The 26,256-nt window shown below is 36.7% G+C and overlaps 1 protein-coding gene across 18 annotated transcripts in view; it reads left to right on the top strand.

Annotated features, from left to right (window-relative positions):
* Positions 1-25,035, top strand: part of LOC121877064 — a 54,494-nt gene extending 29,459 nt beyond the window's left edge. For 14 of the 18 annotated variants that reach the window (XM_042382686.1, XM_042382680.1, XM_042382688.1 and 11 more), the window contains 7 exons: positions 2,703-2,738; positions 4,639-4,674; positions 15,134-15,166; positions 17,160-17,189; positions 20,782-20,837; positions 22,831-23,011; positions 24,401-25,035. In XM_042382686.1, the coding sequence (XP_042238620.1) occupies positions 2,703-2,738; positions 4,639-4,674; positions 15,134-15,166; positions 17,160-17,189; positions 20,782-20,837; positions 22,831-23,011; positions 24,401-24,813 (785 nt within the window). In that variant the 3' untranslated portion in view covers positions 24,814-25,035. The remainder of the gene's footprint in view (positions 1-2,702; positions 2,739-4,638; positions 4,675-15,133; positions 15,167-17,159; positions 17,190-20,781; positions 20,838-22,830; positions 23,012-24,400) is intronic. The other 4 variants (XM_042382676.1, XM_042382669.1, XM_042382670.1 and 1 more) reach the window with 3 other exon arrangements.
* The last annotated feature ends 1,221 nt before the right edge of the window (positions 25,036-26,256 follow it).

Below are 26,256 nucleotides of genomic sequence, written 5' to 3'. Positions count from 1 at the left end.
TGAGAAAATTGACCCTTATGCTTATTTCACCTTAAGATTAGCTATTCAAATGTTACCCTAACCTAACCTAACCCCACGTTTACTTCGCATTAAGTTAAACCACTCTAATTCAAACCTAACCTAACGTAACCCCACTTTTATTAACCCCACTTTTATTTGACATTCAGATTAACACCATAATCCTAATCCTAACCTAATCTAGGCAGCAATAGAGTGTTTAATCATGAGGTGAAATAATCTAGAGGGGTTAATCTTCAGGTGATTCGAATAAATCTTAGTAATTAACACCATAATTTTAACCCTTTGTGGGATGTATATACAGTACTTTAAATTTCTATTCTCAATAATAAAGTCAATATTTATCGTGCTATTAATTTTGTAGTTCACTCTATCTCCTATTTCTCATCTTCCTTTTAAAAATATTTTGTACTTTTTATTTCGTATTTAGTGAATCAAATTAAATATCTATTGTTTTAGGATAATTTTTCCATTAATCTTATTTTTGTTTCAATATTTATCTATACCCAATTAATGTCTTTAATATAATCAAGTAAATCCTTATCTAAATATAATCTTACCTGAAGAGATACAACAACAGGTATAAAAGATTCAGTAATTTTGTAATGATTATTTTTGTAACTGTACTGCCCTGTTTTGTATTCCTGCCCATACTTAAGTCTTTACCTGTAATCTGAAATAGTATAGAAATATTGCGGGTGTTATATGAGTGTGTTAAGTGCACTGCACTGCGTATGTTAAGTGTGTGTGTGTTGCGTGTGTGACGTGAGTGTGTTAAGTGCACTGCGTGTGTTAAATGAGTGTGTTAAGAGCACTGCACTGCGTGTGTTAAGTGAGTGTGTTAAGTGCACTGCACTGCGTATGTTAAGTGTGTGTGTTGCGTGTGTGACGCGAGTGTGTTAAGTGCACTGCGTGTGTTAAATGAGTGTGTTAAGAGCACTGCACTGCGTGTGTTAAGTGAGAGTGTTATGCACTGCACTGTGTGCGTTAAGTGAGTGCGTTATGAGATGCTTGTGTTATGAGCGTGTTGCGTGTTAAGAGTGTGTTATGCACTGCACTGTGTGCGTTAAGGAGTGTAAGTAAGGAGATGCCTGTGTTAAGTGAGTGTGTTAAGAGCGTGTTGCGTGCGTTAAGAGAGTGTGTTATGCACTGCACTGTGTGTGCGTTATGAGTGTGTTATGAGATGTGCTTGTGTTAAGTGGGAGTGTGTTAAGTGTCAGTTATCCGTGTGTGTGTGTGTGTGTGTGTGTGTGTGTGTGTGTGTGTGTGTGTGTGTGTGTGTGTGTGTGTGTGTGTGTGTGTGGAGTGAGTGTGTGTGTTACTGCATTTTTCTGTAAATGATTTAGTTCTTAGACATCTCTCTCTCTCTCAAACTGTTATCTACCTCACTAATTAATTCCCCTTAATTAACATACCTATAAAACACCTGCCAATACCTGTGTCGACATATGCACTTATGTCTTGCAACACTATTAAAATTCCTAATACATTTTCACCTTTAGTAAATATTAAAACCAATTTTCTTCACTATAATATTTTTTTCTTATATTTATATCTAATTGGAAATCTTGTTATAGAATCTAATTTTATTATCGGATTACCTGATGATTAGACACCTTAGCTTACCTCACCTGAAGATTAATAAACCTAACCTAACCTAACCTAATTCAACTATCCAGGTAAGCTTAGGGTGATGTATCTTGAGGTTAAATAAGCTTGGGTGTCTAATCTTCAGGTGAATCCTTTTTTTTTTCAATGTATTTTAAACTGTAGAAACACCATTAATTTATCTATGTTATGTATCATTCTTTCTATGGCCTGTAACGAGAGGTAAAAATTTTTCATATATAGTTTTGCATTTTTTTTTATGTTCATGTGTTAAGACTGTGTGTGAACTGCCTAATTTCTTATAAAAATCTTGGAATTCTCAGAAATTCTCGCCTCATCGGATTTTTTCAACTATGGTCTTAGTATTGCCTTCAATGTTATATTTTCACTCGATATAATTCCAATTTATTGTTATACGGATTTATTATTTAAGAAAATATAAATTCTCTGTTTATAAGAATTTATATTAATCAAATATTTACAAAACTTTAACTTTTTTTTAGGACAAGAGTTAAATTAGTTCCAAATTTCCAAAAAAAATAAAAATATATTCAAGTCTCAGTTTGTATAGAAATAAGTAATATTAATATAAATGCATAATATGGAAGCTGGATATTCAGGATTTTTGGGTCAGTGAATAGGTCATTATTTATCGCGAACTTGTGTGTGGGGAGGGAGGGGGTGAGGGGGAACAGAGGGGGGGGGGTGAGAAAGGGGTTTTACAGCTCACGACCTATAGTGTAGGTTAATGGGTCAAGCAACCGACCTTTTCATCTGACCTTTCACGCCATAAAGTCCATCTGAACAATACCCTGAATAACTCGGGGTTGTCTGAAACTATTAAATACATTTAATAGAAAGAGATGAATAATATACAGATTCTAGAGTATAACTTGAATATTTGTATTATGTATAGTAATTACAGGCTTACCTCTACACCTGTTGTAAATATACATAAACAATCATCACAACACCTAGTTTTATAGGTAATTGTGATTATACATATAATCCGTATGTATATATAAACAGATGATCATATATACAGGTGTTATAATTAGTAATATACCTGTTTTCAGCATCACGTACCGAGCCGAATAGACGGTCCCTAAACAGTGAGTAGTGTAGTGAAGGTCTTAACACACACTTCTTCAAAGACTTCTCTCTCTTAATTAATTCCTGTGGTAAACTGACTCAACTGATCTTACATCTTAAGCTACTGGGATATGGACGGATCCATCTCTATATAACTAACAAGAATAATCAATTTTAATATGTATGTTGTGTTTTGTATATTAATGTCTGTGTTTTGTATAATCTATATTAATACCTGTGTTCTATAACCCCGCCGTACCATCTGTAATTTGTAGCTCGTTTTAATACCTGTATTCTGTAGCATAAAATGATATCTATTTTATATTAAGCTATATTAACATGTGATCTATAGTCTATCTTAAGATGTGTATTCTGTAGCCAACATATGTGTTCTATGGCCCTTATTAATGTGTGTTCCCCTGATCTGTATTTTGAACACTAAATAGAGACCTTCGTTTATTTCCGGTGTTACCTGTAGATTAAGCACCCCAGCTTCTTTCACCCGATAGTCACAAACCTTTAATGATAAACTTACCTAACAATAACCTAACCTAACCTAACAATAACCTAACCTAACCTAACAATAACCTAACCTAACCTAACAATAACCTAACCTAACCTAACAATAACCTAACCTAACAATAACCTAACCTAACCTAACAATAACCTAACCTAACCCCCCCTAGGTAGTATTAACGTGTGTACTTAAATAAGCTGGTCTGTCTAATATTTCCATGACCCGTTTTTGTATCAGTGTTCACAGAAAACGAAAATAGTTTTGGTGGTAACTAAAGAAGTTTTGTCGTTTTCTTAAAAAAATCTTTAAACTGTGATTTTTTTTTTAACTGTTGTAAAATACTCAAGGTGTTGATATCTCTTCTGAGAATATACAATTTATGAGTGCTTTTGTTCTTGTCATTAGTGGTTATTAAATGTTATTAGTTTTTATTAATTTGCTGTTGTGATTTTAAGATAATTTGGGCTTCCTTTTCTTTTTTTACTATAAAATTTCCTTAATCAGTTTTGTAATTTAAAGCGAAAATTTAAATTCTATTTTTTTGTGATTTTTAACCATAACTAAGTTCACTTAACCTGATAATTATTGTTATTAGATATGAATCTTTCCTGTTAATATCCTGCCTCCACTATTGTCTGCTTGGGATTTATCATGTTATTATATCCTGGTGTACTTCCTTGTGGTGTGTGGAGTGAGGAGCGGCACTGTTTCCTGTTAGCAAATACTGTCTAGTCGAGGTCAGTGCCGGCCACACAGACTCCATTTATCCCGACAAGAAGGCCTAGTCTACAGTGTGCTGTATCCATACCGCCCTGAACTATGGGACCTTCTTTACTTTATTCACTTGTGTTATACAATGATGTAGAAGTTCTCTTTGTAAGTAGTTATTCAGGGTTAACATTATATTCTACAGTTTTTATGTCAATATTCTATCTTATCTTTCCTTGTTTAGTTTGAGTAGTTAATAACATCAATTAGGAGCCAGTTGTATATAGATTAAGTGATTGCTATTACATTAACGCCATTAACTTACTTCAAGAGAAAAAAAATATTTATCATTTATTTGTTATTAATTTCAAAATAGAAATTATTCATAACAGATACAGGTGTTCATTATTCACTATATTGGTCCGACATATGTCAGGTGTTGCTCATTAATTAATAATCACTTGATAAGGTAACGTAACATAAAGTCTCGGTGGACAGTAACACACTTATGAGAAAAAAAACATGAATATTTATAATGATTTTAAAGTAATGATTCCTTGGTCACTGACGAGACACTAAGGCAGAGTTTACACACACACACACACACACACACACACACACACACACACACACACACACACACACACACACACAGGTAACAATATCTCGACCATTAATCTCGTTTTTGTTTCCAGCAGCCCGTACTGACCCCAACAGAAGGTCATTCAACAGTAAGCTGACATATTCATTCATTTTGCACTGTTTATGTTACAGAAAATCACCACCATTATTATTATTATAAACTAATTCTGTGTTTTATCTAGAGCACATTTTTTTAATTTAATTTGTTTAATGTTGCACACACCTTTGTAGGTTCGTATCCCATTATAATAAATAAAAAAATATGATTGTGGTAAGTGATGTTTTGTTGTTAGTATTTGTATTTGTTTTTATTATGTAAAACACCACCATGAGTAGTCTGTTCCCTCTTGTCATTCCATTCTTGTCTGTTCCCTCCTGTCATTCCATTCTAGTTTGTCCCTCTTGTCGTTCCATTCTAGTCTGTTCCTCCTGTCATTCCATTCTAGTTTGTCCCTCTTGTCATTCCATTCTAGTCTGTTCCTCCTGTCATTCCATTCTAGTTTGTCCCTCTTGTCATTCCATTCTAGTCTGTCCCTCTTGTCATTCCATTCTAGTCTGTTCCCTCCTGTCATTCCATTCTAGTTTGTCCCTCTTGTCATTCCATTCTAGTCTGTTCCTCCTGTCATTCCATTCTAGTCTGTCCCTCTTGTCATTCCATTCTAGTCTGTCCCTCTTGTCATTCCATTCTAGTCTGTTCCTCCTGTCATTCCATTCTAGTCTGTTCCTCCTGTCATTCCATTCTAGTCTGTTTCTCCTGTCATTCCATTCTAGTCTGTTCCTCCAGTCATTCCATTCTAGTCTGTCCCTCCAGTCATTCCATTCTAGTCCCTCTTGTCATTCCATTCTAGTCTGTCCTCTTGTCATTCCATTCTAGTCTGTTCCCTCCTGTCATTCCATTCTAGTTTGTCCCTCTTGTCATTCCATTCTAGTCTGTTCCTCCTGTCATTCCATTCTAGTCTGTCCCTCTTGTCATTCCATTCTAGTCTGTCCCTCTTGTCATTCCATTCTAGTCTGTTCCTCCTGTCATTCCATTCTAGTCTGTTCCTCCTGTCATTCCATTCTAGTCTGTTTCTCCTGTCATTCCATTCTAGTCTGTTCCTCCAGTCATTCCATTCTAGTCTGTCCCTCCAGTCATTCCATTCTAGTCGGTCCCTCCTGTCATTCCATTCTCTTGGTCATGAACACCTCTGTGCCTTTTGTCATCATTTGTATTTTAGTTGATAAAAGATGTTCCTTTATGAGAAATAGAACTGCCTGTATCCCGTTAGTGAGAATATTTGTACGTGCATTTTGCGATGGAGTAATATTTGTGTAAATATCACTCAATCTATAGGACAATTTTATTTTATTATCATACATTAGGTCGTCGTCTTTAGCTTGACTCCTCTGTTTGATAGATAATTTGTTTTACCCTTTCCTTATATATTTCAACTCTGGTAACTGTATCGTGTACCACTTTTTGCTCTTTACTCCCGTTACTTGTCAGTTTATTTTAAACATTTCAAAATTCGAAACAATTATCATTCGAATCAGTTTCATAAAAACGAATATAATTGAAACAATATTCGAGACACTCTTCACAACAGTGAAACAAAGTGTATCTGTACAGACAGTTTATAGAAAAATGCAAGTCAATAGGGAAAATAATAATAACACTGATAATATTACAATATATAGACGGTAAGTTTATCGAAAACGGAATGCTGTACTGCTAGAAGACTGTTTGAGAGCTTCATGGGTTCGAATACCGTAAGACACCGATATTCATACCTACGGTTGGCACCTTAGATAACGAAACACCAGCAGTACCGTACAGTAGAAGGCGACTTGTCCTGGATAATTTAATATGACTATATATTGTGGTGATCTTTCAGTGTAATATCTGCCAGTCTGTCCAAGTAATCTGATGGAATGTCGATTTATAATGAGATGGCGTCAAAGGTCATGACGCAGTGGTATAATGCAAAATATTGTCTATATATTATGATTTTCCGTGGGAGTAAAGTGCTAAAAGGAATATATAGTTTAAAAGTTGAAGACGAGATTCCTTGGAGGCTTTTCACAATATCTGGCAACATCTTCACTACTTTGAGGGGCATCAAACTTATATCTTCTGTTTTATCTTGTATTATAGTATTTTTTCAAGCAATTTTCATGTAATATATATATAAGAACAGCGTCCAGTAGCTGTAATGTTATAATATAAACTCACAATTAGTTGCCAAATATTAAAAAGCAACGAAGTGAAATTTTTACCTAAACTATATAAAACGTCTTTGAGCGTCAGGGGCGGATCCATGAATATCAAAAGGGGGGGTCCAAAAAGTTGTGGGCGGGGTATCATAGCGAGCACAGCGAGTCCACCCAACTGGGATTTTTATGGGTGGGTGGGGGTGGGAGGGGTGGAGGGGGGCACTGTAAGCCCTGCAGATTTTTTTTTTAAATCTGACTAATATGGGCATTTTGAGGCCATTTTGAAGCCTTGTGCACTTGATATTAAGAGATATTCTGAGGTCAATAGTAAATGCTTTTCACTACACAAAAATACCTGAGTACAATACTGCATTAGAAAAGGTATTGGAATTTCCTGATGAAAAAGGGGGGCCCGGACCCCTGGATCCTCCCCTGAGCGGATTTTCCTGCATTAATGGACAAATTATTATAATCTGTATTACGAGTTTTGTCACTGGTTGTGGGTTTTAATGCTTGGTGATGTTCCAAGGTCAAAGAAAACGTACTGGTGTATCTGGTTAATATCAGGGAAGACTTATACATCCTGAGTAACAAGTCCTTACGTATATTAAACCCCAAACTACTGCAACTCTCATACCTTAAGTAGTGAAGTAAAAGTAGATGTGACACTCTTAAGTAATACAATAATACTAGTCGTTATGATTTAAGTTAGTAGTGATGATTCTAAGTAGTGATTTGACAGTAGTCGTAACAAGGGTCGCCACCATCCAAGGGGCGAGGTCAGGCGCCACTTTATTGTGTCATAGCCAAGTGTTTGTTGCCATCATAGAATATATTGTGAACTACTGTACTGTGTGTGTGTATCTGTGTCTGTCTGTCTGCTGTGTGTGCGTGTGTGTGTGTGTGTTACTTGATTTTTAGTTTTCTGTTGACATATATTTTAATGTTTATTTTTATATATTTTACAGGCAATTCTGATGATGGAATCTGGCTGCCAATATAATTTAAAAAACTTTTCATATTTACATTTTGGTTACATAGCCACTAGAGTAAATTATTTCATATTGAGAGTTATATGTAGCTAAAAATATTTTACAACTGCATTCAATGTATTTTTTTTTCGATTGTTGTAATGTTACGCTAAAACGAGGCAACAAGGTAACCGGCTAATGGCCATTGGCGCGTGTGCATGTGTGTGCAAGTGTGTGCGTGTGTGCATGTGTGTGTATAATAATAAATAATAATAATAAACGTTTATTAATAGAGTTGCAGCCGGTGTGTGTGTGTGTGTGTGTGTGTCTTCAGCATCAGCAGTTTCACTATAAATTTACACCCCTACGTGACCCATTATATTACATGAGCGTAAACAGAGGAATATCAAGGAGCGATTTACCTGAGAATGATTTAATTAGACGAGTTTACCTGAGGGGTGAAGGTAGGCCGCCGTGATCAAGGGGAGACTGAACACAATTTTACACACTTGTACTCTTTTGTAAATTTTCACAATTTTGTATTTTATTGTATATAATATATTGGCTACTTTACTGGCAGACACAACGTACAGTCGGTCGGGTTGGGTTGGTTTGGTTGGGTGAGTTGGGGTTGGGTTAGCTTGGTTAGGTTAGGTTAGGTTACGTTTGAGTAGGTTAGATAAATAAGAATAGTTCAAGTTAGGTCAGATACAGTCTTCGGTTACATATGATTGGTTTAGGCAGATATAATTTCAATTTGGTTAGGTTTAGTAAGATTAAGTTAGTGAAGAGGACTGTACTACTACCGCTACTACTACTACTACTACTACTATTTTTTTATGGCCTCCAGCCTCCCCCAATAGCCATTCTTTCGCCACCATTTTATTACCTTAATATTAAATATCCTAATACATAAGTAGCTATCCTAGCTGTGTTGAGTTAATTCAGCCACAGATCTATGAGGCCTTCGAATCTTGTTTACTTCACTGGTATCCTCCTCCCCTGTTGCGTTCTGAGCTATTATGTGGTCCGTGAGGGCTGCCGTGAGCTTAACTGAGTTTTGATGTTCGGTGGCAGCAAACTCCTCTGGATTGGTCAATCCCATTCCTCCCAGTCTCGGTGGCAGTGCAAGGAGTGATCTTTCTGCTGGGGTTAAGTGAAGGTGTTTCACTAATTTGGGAATGAAATTGACGCTGATAGCTTCTTCCAGAGGGTGGAGGAGGGGTCCGATAACAGGGATAGTGCGCATCAGGTAGTTCCAGCGATGCTTGACGCCATGGGTGAATGCAGCAAAAGCAGCATGTGGCTCTGTGTTAGCAATCTCAGACAGAGCTTGGATTTCCCTAACCCACTCATTCACCTTTCCTGTTACGTACTCGGTCTTGAAGTCCGTCGTGCCGATTACTGCGCCTAGGTGTCTTTGGCCATCCTTTGTTATTTTGACCTCACTTCCACCGAACACCTCCATTGCCCGTTCATAATGTTCTGGCTTCACAATGAGGAAGGACTTGCTGGCGTTTGGGTGGTACCCTATTTGTGGGCCTCGCGATGTTACCAGATCCCACCACTTTTTGATGTCCTCCACTTTTCCTGCTCCTGTAAGGTCATCAGCGGAAACCACTTGCTTCACCTCAGTTGTTTCAAATTTTATTGTGTGTTGGAGCACGGATAGGCCTATTGTGTACATAGCCATTGCAACAGGGTCTCCCTGTGTTGTTCCCTCGGTTGACTGTAAGATGGTATCACCTCTTAGAGCCTTGTTGTTTACTATATAGAGATCTGATGGATTCCTATGGGAGTTTTCAACATACATTGCAAACCTTGGACACTTGATCTTGATGTTGTGCAGTACGGCCTTGCGGTTAAGTATGTTGAATGCGTTTGAAGCGTCCACCAGGAGAACGGCCTCACAATCACGCTGCTCGAATATCGTTCTCATGGCGTGAATGGCAGCCTCCCCGCCAGCCTGGTGGCCAGCACAAACTTGTAGGTTCCCTGCTGCTGCCCTGACATCATCCTTTACCACCTCCATTATGCATTTTCCGATGATCCGCCTCAGCACTTCCCACCCCTATAGGCCTACATCCTGGATTCTTATCCAGGGGAATGAGGCGGCAGGCTGTCATAGCATGGAGGTGATGGCAGCACGAGGATGCCAGCTTTCTTGCAAGGACGACAATGCTACTACTACTACTACTATTACTATTCAACCACAATTATAGGCCAACATTGGTAGTGTTTATAAGTAAGTGGTATGTTGTTGTGTCAGTAACTTACACGCTGCGCTTGTTTCACTTATAAATATAAAGGAATGCTTTATCAAATTAATTAGAACAGTCCTTTGTCGCTATGATACAATGACTGTATTACAACCTGTCCAATTGAATAACAATGTATTTTTCTATACAGCCGAGTCTGTTCCCTTGATCAGTGAGCACAAAGGGATGTGTGGGCTGGTGGGGGGAGGGGGAGGGTGTGGGTCAATAGGAGAGTGAGGGAAGATGTGGGGGTGTGGGGGTGAGGGGAGGGGGTCAATAGGAGGGTGAGGGAGTATGTGGGGGTGAGGGAGGGAGGGTGTAGGGGTGAGGGAGGGAGGGTGCGGGTCAGTAGGAGGGTGAGGGAGGGAGGGTCTATTTTTGGGGTAAAGGAGAGAAGTGTGTGTGTGTGTGAGGTTGTATTTGTATTATAATCATACGCAAGATCCCGTTTCATGTGTGTGTATGTATGTTCAGATTCGTTCCTTGATATTCCTCTTCATCAGCACGAAGAAAAATAAACCGTAATTTACCTCATGTTTTTTTTAATATATTTTTTTTTACAAACATAATTTATCAGTTTATTTGTAGCGCAGTAATTAATTCTTTGAAATGAACCTTTGTTAAGAATTATAAAATATAAGGTTTATGCAATTCAATTCTATCTTCTAATTACTTTTTATTACACACTTCATAATCTACTTCATTTCTGTACTAAATATTTTAATTTATATTATTGGAAAAAAATTATACGTATTGGTTATGTTATTATATTATTCATAACTAATTCTTATTTCATATATCTATTTACATTAATTAATTTAGTTTTCATACGATAAATTATATAAATATTAATATATATGATTTATATAAGAAATAACACCCTCATGACTTTCATATAATATTTCAGTTTTCATTACACCTTCATTAATTTAGGTACTTTACACCTTACAGCCGCACTGGAAAACCTAACAGACGCTCGTTCAATAGTGTGCCTTGTGTCTCTCTCGTAATATGGATGACTAACAACACACCCAGGCTTCTAAACTCCTCCTGCTGATTATTTCATGTTATTTTTTTATTAACATAAGTGCATTTTCTAATATGGTGTTAATTTCCTTAGTTTTGTTTTCGTAGCTGACAATTTGCTTTTTTGTTGTTTATGTAGCTGACAATTTTCTTCTTATTTGTTTACATAGAAGGCAATTTTCTTCTTCATTGTTTACTAGCTAAAAATATTTTCTTCTTCTCGTGTTTGTCGGTGAATGAAAAATTATGGTAAGTGATGTTATCTTTACTATGTTGTTAAATTTCCACTCCATTACTTCCCTCTCTCTCTCCCTTCCCTTCTCCACTACCCCTTTCCATCTCACCCTATCCTTCTTCCCACTTCCCCCCTCCTCCATTTTTTCCCCCTCTTACCCCCCCCCCCCAATATAGATACATTTCTTCTCTTATTTTTTTCCGTGTCAAGTGTTGGTGTCTAAAATACATCGTGTTTTTTTTTACGTACCTTCCGGGTTCAGTATTTTTTTTCAGCATTTATTTGTGTTTGTTTGTCTGTTATGGTCTTTGTAAATTCAATTGTTTGTGGTGTTTGTTTTTGTTGGATTCATTGTTTGTTTGTTTGACTAAATCTCTTGGCCAGTTTAGATTTGGTGGGTATTTGTGATCACCTGTGTGTGTGTGTGTGTGTGTGTGTTTAAATAAATCACTAACACTCCTCATTCACTAGGACCTCATAGCGACCAGTGAAGTCAAAACGGTCAGAGGTCACATCAATCAGAGAGGTCACTGGGGTCACATAAGTCATAGGAGGTCACAGGGGTCAAAGGTCACCACAGCCGAAACCAAACTGGCCGAGGATTCCAACAACACAACTAGCTTCAATGTCAACAGACCCACGTCACCTTCCCCGTGTTATTCTGTCTCGTTCTTCGTCTCATTCTTAGTCGTCTTATTATCGTTCAATTTCAATTCTAACAATTTGTTCCATATATATCGTTTCAGTTAATTGTACAGTCAGTGAGTCACAGTCAGTCATGAAGTCCTGTCACCTCTACTGCTGCTCAACGAATCCCGAAATTCAGACTCGTGAATCCGAAGCATTTATGGACAGAGTAATACATCCATGTCTACTGCTTCGGGTTCACGAGTCTGGGTTGCGGGGTTCATGGTTCAGCAGAAGAGGCGACAGGGATTTATGACTATTTCTGTACATCTATAACTTCATTATCTATATACACGCTGGACCAATGCAATGTTCTATAGTGGTTTTACTGAATTAATAACTATCTGTCTATCTATGCAATTACGTTCGTTCATGTTATTGATTCCTTTCTGTGTTATTATTGTGGCATTCATTTCAGGTGTGTTCTCATTTTGCTTTATATATATATTGCATGGTGTGTATTGATACGTATATTTTAAGATATATGTGAATGTTTATTTTTGTATTACTAATATTCTTCAGTTACATCCAAAAGTATATTTTGTGAGTTTGTTTTATCATGTAGTTGCCATATATGATTTTATATGTATTATTTATATAAGTTTTATCATACTTTCATACGTTTTGTTGTTATAATCTTTAGGGTAAAATTTTCAATTAAAATCGTGCGTAGTGATAAAGGTTTTGTAAATATTAGAGAAAGGTCACAGGTAATGTATCAGCCAATCACTTAACTGAGAGATCCCATGGCCCCGCCCACTAAGTCAGCAGCCAATCAATTCTCTTGAAATCGAACACACCTCCGTACTCCGCCACACAGAGTTAAGCTAACCACAACAAACTCGAGTTGAAATGTCAAGTGAGAATTCGACGTTTCTAATTCTGAAAACATTAAATTTTTCAAAGAGTAGACGTAACTGTGGTCATGAAAACAGTGCGTTAATGTTCGAAATAAGGCAAACAGAGTATTAGGTTTTATATCTAGAAGTGTAAGTAATAAGAGTGCAGAGGTCATATTGCAACTATATCTTGCGCTAGTTAGGCCGCACCTCGATTATGCTGTTCAGTTCTGGTGCCCTTTTATAGAATCGATATCAATTCACTGCAGTCGGTGCAGTAAAGAGTGACGAAAATGATTCCGGGACTTAGAAACCTTCCATATCAAGATAGATTAAAGAAACTAAACTTGCATATCCCTAGAAAGACGAAGAGTGCGGGGAGATATCATGGAAGTATTTAAGTGGGTGAAAGGAATCAATAAAGGGGATATAGATATAAAGTTCTTATAATATCCGAGCAGGATAGGACTCGGAGCAACGGATTCAAGTTGGATAAGTTTAGGTTTAGGAGGGAGATAGGAAGGAACTGGTTCACAAATAGGGTGGTGGACGAGTGGAACAAGCTTAGCAACTTTGTAGTAAGTGCGGGAACTCTGGAAAGTTTTAAAAGGAGGCTAGATAGATTCATGGATGATAGAGAGTGGTAGTAACTCTCGACAGGAGCTACCATGCACAGGCCAACCGGCCTATTGCAGACTCCTTATTTTCTTATGTTATGTTCTTATGAAACCGGTAGCTTGGCCCACCACTGACGAAGAAAAGTTTGCTTACACAGAAATGCAACGACCACACCTAAACGAACCCAGTTAAATTTACGCCACTTCATCTATACAGTTAACTTATATTGTATGTTAGCAATTAAAATTTACGCCACTTCATATAATATACGCAGCTGACATAATGCTACTCTGTATACTATAAAGAGTTTACATAACATCATATAGTCGTATAAACTTTACCTTAGTCAGTAGGCCAAGCTTGGGTACCGTTGACGTATAAGAACACAGTTAATCGACCACCTGGACGACCTCACACACCACAGTCTACAGAACACTTAAACGATCTAACTAACCTCCCACCTTATGTACCAGTTGCCGTCAAAATCTCGACCAATGAGAGCGCTTCAGGAAGGTTTAACTGCCATAAGTGCTTGTTAGGGATTTGTTTATTCCCCAGGTGTTCGTAAGTGGAGGTGTGAGAGTGTATCTGATGTTTTTAAATTACTATAGGGATGAGAAGACGTACGTGGATAGAGACCTACACTTGATATTCTAACGGCACTAAAATCGTTCTTTAGGGATCCAGTTATTAGAAGGAAAACGTTTATTGTGTGGTGTTAACGTTTAATTCTTTTGTTTACGTTTTGGTAGTGTTCATGAAACCTTTAATGTGAATAATATTGTTTTTTTTTCGAAGGTTAAATAATAGTTTAAGATGACTCTAACTTTGTTTCCATCTTCGTGAGTATATAGAGGCAGCACAGGGGGGGACTTGTTTGGCTGGTAATATAAACATAGAGTAAATGAGACTGAAAGAGAGGAAATCCTATTTATTTCATTTATTATTTAAGAGCTACGTAAAGTTCACGACTATAAGTGACACTCTTATACTAGCTAATACTCGGGCCGCCGCACACACACAGGGAGTAACTTCACTGGCCAATCTCTGAACACCTCTCAAAGTTCTTGTCCACAATTGGTTACACAAAGAGTAGGCGTCGATAAGGCCGCATAATGCCACCCATAGTGCCAGCCGCTGGACCATACTGTATAGTTTCTCCTGCCAGCGGGGAACACAGAGGCAGTCCGTCACACTATTATCTTTCCTTTAACATCAAAGACGGTGGATGAAAGGTAGACTGTGACCATTAGGTGTGGTGGCTGGCGGGGCACTGTAGGAGTGTAGCTTATATATATAGTGTCTTAGCTACCTTATTGTTAGGCGTCACTTATAGTTGGGATAGTGGAACCAGTCCAGTATAGAACTAACCATAGTGCATCCTTGTGTACCGAAGTAAAAGGTTACTGTCCACACTGCCCCTACACGACTCTCACACCAACAGGCCGAATTAAACCCAAAAATACAAAGTTTTCCTACATAACCTAAAAAAACCAGAAAATACAAAACTTGATAACCTTCTAATGAAAACCAATATTTATAATTTATAAAATCATTATCATTGGCTATTTCATTATACCTGTTTTGTAAATATTATCTTTCGGTGATCGTTATTGATAATTCATGACGTCATTGGCCTTTTATCTGAACATATTTTAATTCATGACGTCATTGGCCTTTTATCTGAACATGTTTTAACCTGTTTGTTTTATTCCTCACAGCCCGTACTGACCATAATAGACGATCATTCAATAGTAAGCAATATTCTTTTATATCAATGTTTCAGGTTATTATCATCTTTATCATGTTTTCCTCTTCTCTCTTCCAGTATTGCCATGTTCTATTTTGTATATACTTATGTAGTTTTAGTTTCATATATGTATAGTTCCAGATTAAAATTTTCTGAACATTTTCGTCATTATCTGCCATTTAACAGGTATTTAATCTGATTTTTTTTGGTATTATATGACATTTTTATACCTATTTTTATATCCTGTTATTCTGATATAATTTTGATGAACAAGAACTCTATCTAGAACATATAATAACACATAATAGCGTTCACCAGTTATTAACAGTTACATATATGACCCATAGTGGCGTTCACCAGTTATTAACAGTTACATATATGACCCATAGTGGCGTTCACCAGTTATTAACAGTTACATATATGACCCATAGTGGCGTTCACCAGTTATTAACAGCTACATATATGACCCATAGTGGCGTTCACCAGTTATTAACAGTTACATATATGACCCATAGTGGCGTTCACCAGTTAATGCCAGTTACATATATGACCCATAGCGGCGTTCACCAGTTATTAACAGTTACATATATGACCCATAGCGGCGTTCACCAGTTATTAACAGTTACATATATGACCCATAGCTGCGTTCACCAGTTGTCCAGTTGCTTTTTGTTAACTAACTTAAATTTACACAGTTAATTAATTTACGTACGTTTACACTTTTTTTTGTTAAATACGTTTTGTCATTTACAGTAAATATTCAGATGTGATTATGCTAATTCGTGTAGATGTAGTTACTATAGGATACACTCGTATAGTTTATACTGTAGGCAATTGTTAACGTGTTCACTGTTGTATGTTGGTGTATTTTGTTAATTTACTGTTGTTTGGTACACTTTTGTTAATTTATTCTATTGTATGGTACACTTTTGTTAATTTATTCTACTGTATGTAGTGTAAAGTTTTGTTAATAATTTCAGTGTTTGATTTTTTTTTAAGTTACTGTAAGTGTTGAATACGTGTTGTACACTTTTGTTAATCTATTCAGTGTTATATATCGTAGCTATTGTTAATTTATGGATTATTGTGTTATTTTGTTGGGTTATTGCAGAGAGATATTGTTATTGTCGCAATTAAGTGAGTTGTTATTTTACTTTCCACTGATTAGAAAAATTAAGAATAATTATTACTATTATTATTATTATTATTTGTTATATCATTATTATCAACATTATTCTAATTACTTGTCCACATCAAAAAACATTATGTACACCAAAAATTATACATGAGGTCAATTGCACTTTTAGGGCTATTAAATTATGTAATTGTAATAAGTAATACAATCAAGTGACCCTTTCAACAGGTTGTGGTGAACATAACTGAAAAACATATAATAGTTAGATTTATTACATTATTAATTTATTTATTTACATGTCAGCTAATGATGGATATATCCGTCTAGTTACCCTTAGATTATATAAAAAATGACCCATAAAAACTGAAAACAAAAAACAAATGAAAAACAAACATTTATGAAATAACTTTTACGTTTACAAAATATAAAATATTTCTATAATATCAACAAATGATTTCTGAAGTACAGGATATGCAAGTTCCTATATATTGTTTATGGAGTCAGGAAGTCAAAGTTTTGAGTCAATGATTGTTAAAATGGTGTTTATGGAGTCAGGAAGTCAAAGTTTTGAGTCAATGATTGTTAAAATGGTGTTTATGGAGTCAGGAAGTCAAAGTTTTGAGTCAATGATTGTTAAAATGGTGTTTATGGAGTCAGGAAGTCAAAGTTTTGAGTCAATGATATTAAATGGTGTTTATGGAGTCAGGAAGTCAAGTTTTGAGTCAATGATTATTAAAATGGTGTTTATAGGTCAGGGAAGTCAAAATTTTGGTCAATGATTGTTAAAATGGGTATTTTATGGAGTCAGGAAGTCAAAGTTTTGAGTCAATGATTGTTAAAAATAGTATTTCGTTCTCTACAGCTCAGCCGATCGCTCACAGACAATCTTACAGTAAGCAAGATATTAATTTTTTAACTGTGTCGTGTGTTCCAATAGACATCTTGTTGAAATATCTATGTTAATTCTTTCTCTATTCAACCCTTTAAGTACGATTTATTCCCTTTTTAGTATGATGTCTTAATCCCTTTTAGTACATTAACTTAACCCCATTTTAGTTAGATGATTTTATTAATCCACTGAGTATGATGACTTAGCCCTATCAGTACGAGTATTTAACCCTTTAGTACGATGACTTAATCCTTTCAGTACGATGACTTAATCCTTTCAGTACGATGACTTAATCCTTTCAGTACGATGACTTAATCCTTTCAGTACGATGACTTAACCCTTTCAGTACGATGACTTAATCCTTTCAGTACGATGACTTAATCCTTTCAATACGATGACTTAAACCTCTCAGTACGATGACTTAATCCTTTCAGTACGATGACTTAATCCTTTCAGTACGATGACTTAATCCTTTCAGTACGATGACTTAATCCTTTCAGTACGATGACTTAATCCTTTCAGTACGATGACTTAATCCTTTCAGTACGATGACTTAATCCTTTCAATACGATGACTTAAACCTTTCAGTACGATGACTTAATCCTTTCAGTACGATGACTTAACCCCTTTAATACGATGACTTAGCCTCTTTAATACGATGACTTAACCCATTAATCACGATGAGTTAACCTCTTCAGTATAATGAGTCAACCCTTTCATTAAGAATGACTTAACCCTTTTAGTTCGTTGACTTAACCCCTTCAGTATGATAACTTAAAACCTTCAGTATGATAACTTAAAACCTTGAGTATGATAACTTAACCTTTAGTATGATAACTTAACCTTTAGTATGATAACATAACCTTTAGTATGATAACTTAACCTTTAGTATGATAACTTAACCTTTAGTATGATAACTTAACCTTTAGTATGATAACATAACCTTTAGTATGATAACTTAACCTTTAGTATGATAACTTAACCTTTAGTATGATAACTTAACCTTCAGTATGATAACTTAACCTTCAGTATGATAACTTAACCTTGAGTATGATAATTTAACCTTGAGTATGATAACTTAACCTTGAGTATGATAACTTAACCTTTAGTATGATAACTTAACCTTTAGTATGATAACTTAACCTTGAGTATGATAACTTAACCTTGAGTATGATAACTTAACCTTTCGTATAATAACTTAACCTTTCGTATGATAACTTAACCTTGAGTATGATAACTTAACCTTGAGTATGATAACTTAACCTTGAGTATGATAACTTAACCTTGAGTATGATAACTTAACCTTAAGTATGATAACTTAACCTTGAGTATGATAACTTAACCTTGAGTATGATAACTTAACCTTAAGTATGATAACTTAACCTTAAGTATGATAACTTAACCTTTAGTATGATAACTTAACCTTAAGTATGATAACTTAACCTTGAGTATGATAACTTAACCTTCAGTATGATAACTTAACCTTGAGTACCAAGATTTAACCCATAAAATAGAAAGATGACTTAAACCTTTGATTACGATGACATACGAGTAAGGGGTTAAGTCATCGTCCTCAAAAGGTTAAAACAAAGTGCCTAATAAAACCGTAGTATGATGTAACTGATGTGTACTATTACTAAACCAGTTTTATATGTTTACTTATAAAACAACCATGTTAAACCTATTGTTATGAATCACTAAACCAGATTAATATAAATATGATGATATTTTACTTATAAAACTACCATATTAAACCCTATGTCTGTACTGTATATAAACTAGTTTTAAGTGTGTTGCTTCACTGAAAAAGGAAGTATTATGGTGGTGTGTTTACTGAAACTTTATATTATTAACATGTTAACTACCTGACTTGTTAATATTACCAAATGTAAAAACAAATAAATCGATGTTTCATGTTTTTCCTAATGTTTACTGTTTCTATAGAAGTATTAAGCATGTTCACTGATTTCTTTACTGAGAAGGAAAATTTTATTATATTTCAAGTGTGTTTTACAGATGTTTACCCGGAATTAAACATGTATTTTCCTGTTGTATATTTTGATATATTTTTTGATGTATTATGACGTATATATTAATGTGTTGAGATATTGTATGTTGACGTATACTGTATTTATATTTACATTTTGACGCTATTTTGAAATTTTGACGTTTATTTTGCCGTTTATTTTATATTTATTTTACCGTTTATTTTGATATTTATTTTGCCGTTTGTTTTGATATTTATTTTGCCGTTTTTGCCGTTTATTTTGATATTTATTTTACCGTTTATTTTGCCGTTGAGTAATATCACCTAATTAAATGTTAACCCGGATGATTTTGAAATATGTATCCAGTTACTTTAGACTTGGGTAATATTATTTATTTTCTGTCTGACATATTACTATAATACAAGGGAAATATTAGTATTTTTTCCTGTATCTGACATATTGATCGTAAGACAAGGATGATTTTACAGCATTTTCCTCGTAGCTGACATATTGATCTTTAGACAAGGATGATTTTACAGCATTTTCCTCGTATCTGACATATTGATCTTTAGACAAGGATGATTTTACAGCATTTTCCTCGTAGCTGACATATTGATCTTTAGACAAGGATGATTTTACAGCATTTTCCTCGTATCTGACATATTGATCTTTAGACAAGGATGATTTTACAGCATTTTCCTCGTAGCTGACATATTGATCTTTAGACAAGGATGATTTTACAGCATTTTCCTCGTATCTAATATAAGCACTGTGTCTTTCTTACTTCGCCACGATTCGGTGAAGTGACCTCATTGTTGTGTTGATAACTGGACGATTGATTTAGATTTTGTAATAACTGCTATAATAATATGCTGTAGGGTTAAGGGTGGGTCTGTCTGTCTGTCTGTCTGTCTGTCTGTCTCTAGCCAGTTAGGTTAGGCTTCTTCTAATTTCAGTTAGGTTACGGGTAGGTAGATTAATTTAGTTGAGGTGGATTAGTTTAGGTTAGGTTAGGTTAGGTTAGGTTAGGTTAGGTTAGGTTAGGTTAGGTTAGGTTAGGTTAGGTTAGTTGAGGTTAGGATAGGTTGAGGTGGATTAGTTTAGGTTACGTTAGGTTAGGTTAGGTTAGGCTAGGTTAGGTTAGGTTAGGTTAGGTTAGGTTAGGATAAGATAGGTTAGTTAAGACCTTAGTGGGTGAATTCTAAGTCCGGATACTGAGTTTGGGTCCGGGTAACATCAAGTAACCGAACCCACGACTGATGTTACTAGCTGAACCCACCACTGTTGTTACTAGCTGAACCCACGACTGATGTTACTCGCCGAACCCACGACTGATGTTACTAACCGAACCCACGACTGATGTTACTCGCCGAACCCACGACTGATGTTACTCGCCGAACCCACGACTGATGTTACTAACCGAACCCGACTGATGTTACTCGCCGAACCCACGACTGATGTTACTCGCCGAACCCACGACTGATGTTACTAACCGAACCCACGACTGATGTTACTCGCCGAACCCACGACTGATGTTACTCGCCGAACCCACGACTGATGTTACTCGCCGAACCCACGACTGATGTGTTCACTCTTTGTGCCCACAGAGTCCCACCAGCCCACGGAAGTACCCATCACTACTACTACTGAAGAAGGTCAGGAGGTACTGTGAGTGTTCTCCCCACTTGAACACTTGAACATTTGAACACTTGAACATTTGAACACTTGAACATTTGAACACTTGAACATTTGAACACTTGGACATTTGAACACTTGGACATTTGAACACTTGGACATTTGAACACTTGGACATTTGAACACTTGGACATTTGAACACTTGAACATTTGAACACTTGAAATTTAAACACCTGAACACTTAAACACCTGAACACTTGAACACCTGAACACTTAAACACCTGAACTCTTAAACACCTGAACACTTAAACACCTGAACACTTAAACACCTGAACACTTGAACACCTCTACACAAGTCCCTCAAGATGCACTCACATAACTCAGCAGTGCAGTACTCCCAGCATGGACAGTTCACCACTCTCTTAACACACACATAACTCAGCAGTGCAGTACTCCCAGCATGGACAGTTCACCACTCTCTTAACACTCACATAACTCAGCAGTGCAGTACTCCCAGCATGGACAGTTCACCACTCTCTTAACACTCACATAACTCAGCAGTGCAGTACTCCCAGCATGGACAGTTCACCACTCTCTTAACACTCACATAACTCAGCAGTGCAGTACTCCCAGCATGGACAGTTCACCACTCTCTTAACACTCACATAACTCAGCAGTGCAGTACTCCCAGCATGGACAGTTCACCACTCTCTTAACACTCACATAACTCAGCAGTGCAGTACTCCCAGCATGGACAGTTCACCACTCTCTTAACACACACATAACTCAGCAGTGCAGTACTCCCAGCATGGACAGTTCACCACTCTCTTAACACACACATAACTCAGCAGTGCAGTACTCCCAGCATGGACAGTTCACCACTCTCTTAACACTCACATAACTCAGCAGTGCAGTACTCCCAGCATGGACAGTTCACCACTCACTTAACACTCACATAACTCAGCAGTGCAGTACTCCCAGCATGGACAGTTCACCACTCTCTTAACACTCACATAACTCAGCAGTGCAGTACTCCCAGCATGGACAGTTCACCACTCTCTTAACACTCACATAACTCAGCAGTGCAGTACTCCCAGCATGGACAGTTCACCACTCTCTTACTTAACACTCACATAACGGTTTAATATCTTCCTATTTATCAAATTATCAAGTAATTCTGTGTCTTTATCTATTATCTTGCTCTTGAATTCATCCTAATTATATTTCCTCTCTATTATCATTACTACATGTTACCTTAATCGGAGTTAATTGTTTTATTTAACTGTAGTTATCAAAGATTTGGTTCAGGGATAATTTTTTTTTTTTAGTTCCTAAAATATTGTTCTTATCTGTTTTGTTTAAAAGGAATAATTGGTGAAAATTATTATTATTGTGTTAATGGTGACTGAATTAATTATGTATTTAGATGATATTAGTAGTAGTAATATTACGATATTATTATTATTATTGTTATTTCTTGTTGTTGTACTAATAGTAATAGCAATTGTAACACAATTATTATTATTATAATTAACATTAGTAGTAGCAGTAGTAATAATAGTAGTAGTTGTAATAATAGTAGTAGCAGTAGTAGTAGTAGTAGTAGTAGTAGTAGTAGTAAAAAAAAAAGTAGTAGTATACAGATAGGATAGCTACTTATGTATTAGGATATTTAATATTAAGGTAATTAAATGGTGACGAAGGTGTGGCTATTGGGGGAGGCTGGAGGCCATATAATAAAAAAAATAAAAACATAAAATAGTAGTAGTAGTAGTAGTAGTAGTAGTAGTAGTAGTAGTAGTAGTAGTAGTAGTAGTAGTAGTAGTTGTAGTAGTAGTAGTTGTAGTAGTAGTAGTTTTATACTAATATTACTATAACTCTTTTCTTACATACATACACATTCATCAAAACCGCTAACTTCAGCTCGTATGTGCGTGTGTGTGTGCGTAATCGTGTGTGTGTGTATGTGTATTCGCGTGTATATATGTGTATGCATGTGTGTGTATGTGTGTGTGTCCCAGGCAGGCGGTATGGGAGTGCTGACGCCTAAGTGGGTGGTAAGACTGTCAGCTAGCCTGGCCATCCTCGGCGGCGCCTTCCTCTTCTCCAGCGTCAGCGTCCTAACTAACAGCTTCGGCCAGTCAACCCGCGGCGGTGACGGGCCTGACAAGACTACCGGCATTATCTTCATGACCATTGGCGGTAAGATCACTAATACCCCGTACTAATACCTTGTAACCTAACCTAGTATAAAGTTAACCTAACCTAACCTAACCTAACCTAGTATAAAGTTAACCTAACCTAGTATAAAGTTAACCTAACCTAGTATAAAGTTAACCTAACCTAGTATAAAGTTAACCAAACCTAGTATAAAGTTAACCTAACCTAGTATAAAGTTAACCTAACCTAGTTTAAAGTTAACCTAACCTAATTTAAACCTATTTTTTTTAATCTGAACTAACCTAACCCAGTTTAAACCTATCCTTACCTAGCCCAGTTTAAATGTATCCGAACCCAGTTTAAACCAAATCCAGAATAACCTAGTTTAACCTTGATTTAACCTAACCTAGTTTAAACTTGACCTAACCTAAACAAGTTTAATCCTAACCTAAGCTAACCTAACTTAAATTACTATTAATCCAAACTAGCCTAATTAAACTTACCCCCAAAACCAATTTAACGTAACGTAACTTAACCTAACCTTATCTTATTTTAGCCTAATAAATACAATACTTAACCTAACCTAACCTAACCTAACCTAACCTAACTTAACCTAACCTTATCTTATTTTAGCCTAATAAATACAATACTTAACCTAACCTAACCTAACCTAACCTAACCTAACTTAACCTAACCTTATCTTATTTTAGCCTAATAAATACAATACTTAACCTAACCTAACCTAACCTAACCTAACCCTAACAGTAACAAAGTTAGTCTGTGGTGTTAGTGTTAGTGTGTTTTGTTTGCCTTTCATTGTTCTCCTTATCTGTCTTCGTCTAGTCATGAGGTTAAGTCTTGGTCTGCTTCATGATGCTCTTAGACTGATTCACTCACTGACTCACATACTGAGAGATCTTTAAGCCCGTCTAATACTGACCAAGTCCATGGTGACGCAGCTCTTGTATGATTCATTTATTTTATACTCCTCTATGCGCGACGGTCGAGTGGATGCAGCGCTCGCCTCTTGTTCCAGGGGCCGGTGGTTCGTTCCCTGGGCACTCCCAATTGATCCAGCTGTAAATGGGTCCCCGAGTTTAAAACTTGGTGAAGTGTACTGATGGCTTAGTATACAGTGTGCTGTATCCACACTGTCACTAACGGGCAGTCATGCCTATGGGACCTCTTTCATTTCCATGGTATTTCAGATGTTAAGTAATAATGTCTGCTATATCATCCTGTTTGCATTCCTTTCATCCCTCGGCCACTTTGGAGAAGTTTGTAGTCACTGAGTATTGTCCACATCCAGGGCATGTGTGTGTGTCAACCTTAACACTGTGAATTGTACAGTTATGAACAGGTCGGTCTGATCAACAGTGGACTCCATCTATCACTTAAATATGACCACTTTCTATCACCGTTCTCCTGCAGGTGTGTCCTTGGTGGTGTCGCTCGGTCTGGGCTACTTCGGCTGCAGGAAGCGGAAGAAGAAGGACGACGACAACGGGAGCGACAGCGGGCGGCCCCTCAACTTCGCTCCAGCGCTCTCCACGACTGCCGACATGTTCCCGTGGCCTTCTACTCCCTCCCATCAACAACCCTCCGGCTCCCCCTACAGCACCCCAGCTGCAGGTCAACCACCGTCCTTCCCCAGTCCATTTGGCGGGGAATCGTCCCGCTCTTCAAATCCGTCAGGAGAACCCCAGGTGCCCCACTGCTCTCAGGGGCGAGGAGGACACACCCAAAAGGCGTCTCCTCAAGGACCCCAGAAGCAGACTGAGTTACCGGTGGTGTCCTTGCCACGACCAGCGTCCCCAGACCCCGGTCCCTCCCACGCATCCTAGAGTCCTCCTGGGGTGTAGAAGGTGCTATACTCTAGCGTCCATACTGGCCTTCTCAATGGCTCTTATCTGTGAGAACATTTTCCTACGCGGGTTTTGTATTTGCATGAAATATTTCTATTCTTCTATATCTTAGGCACCATTGTTGATGATCTTTGTTGAGCTGATGATGATATCTTCTCAAATCATCCATAACACACACACACACACACACACACACACACACACACATATATATATATATATATATATATATATATATATATATATATATATATATATATATATATATATATATATATAAACCTGTGAAACCATACAGGAATTATGCAAAGTTAGCATTGCGTAGAAGTTTGCTCATGCTGGTTCATATATCGTGGCTAAGTACTAGACAGCGACGCTAGATAGAGAAACAAACAGGTTTTCGTGGCCTAGTGCTTGAGTCGTGAAGCTTCGCAACAACACTAAATTTTATATCTGAAACATTCCAGTTTTTATACAGAAAGAGATTCTGAATATTCGTCCAAGTACTTAGACCTATTTTGAAGAAAGTAAAACAGCCTATTTTATCGTTACCGTCGAGATAATTGTATCACTTAAAAAATAGACAAAATATCACGGACACATGAATGAGGAAATATTTCTGTATCGAGATTATATATTTTATGAACCAAAACTAATTTTACATAAGTACAACATAAATCTAAAGATAAGAATCGCATGTTTTTAGTGGCATCAGTTGGAGACGCGTTATAATAAGTGGAGCCTGGAATGTTTGATATACACACGTGACTTATGCATGGCTACTAAACTCCATCATGCCTTTTGTAGGGAAGCTTTGACCAGCAGTCTCTTGTGCTTCATAGATACTATATACTGACCATCACTAGAAATAATCATCCGTTTTTGGCATTAAGTATAAAATATAATATAACATATACGATAAAACGTTGGTTGTCGATTTGAAAGTTTACGGCAGAATATAAACTATGTATATTTTTTAAGACGATACGCTTAATGTGCAATAATGATGACTTTTAACTAGCAACAGTGGGCAATAGTGACACACGCTTACATGATGATAGAGATGAAGTGCCCAGGGAAGGGACCAACCCACGGCAGTAGTAGAAGAAGACGAGAGGATTTGTAAAAAAAAACTAAACCAGAACAACTTACTAACCCAAAACTTTACTCATGAAAAAGTTGCAAAATGTGAGACGAATTATTAACACTATTTGGTTTATGTGTTTTTCGATGTTTGGTATTTGTGTGCGTCTCTCCTTCAGTTACGTATATACAAGAATTTTTGGGAGTTTACTTTGTGATGTTTTATTATGGAGCAAACTGGTTTTAGGTTTTATGCTTGTGCAGTCAATAAAACAAAAACATTGTCTGCTTGTTGTGGGGTGTGTTGGCTGGCCGATGGTTTAGTTAGACTGTGAATTA

This window comes from Homarus americanus, unplaced genomic scaffold (genome assembly GCF_018991925.1).
Source record: "Homarus americanus isolate GMGI-L3 unplaced genomic scaffold, GMGI_Hamer_2.0 scaffold27247, whole genome shotgun sequence".
In the NCBI taxonomy this organism is placed as follows: domain Eukaryota; kingdom Metazoa; phylum Arthropoda; class Malacostraca; order Decapoda; family Nephropidae; genus Homarus; species Homarus americanus.
This window is presented reverse-complemented; position numbering and strand designations above follow the sequence as displayed.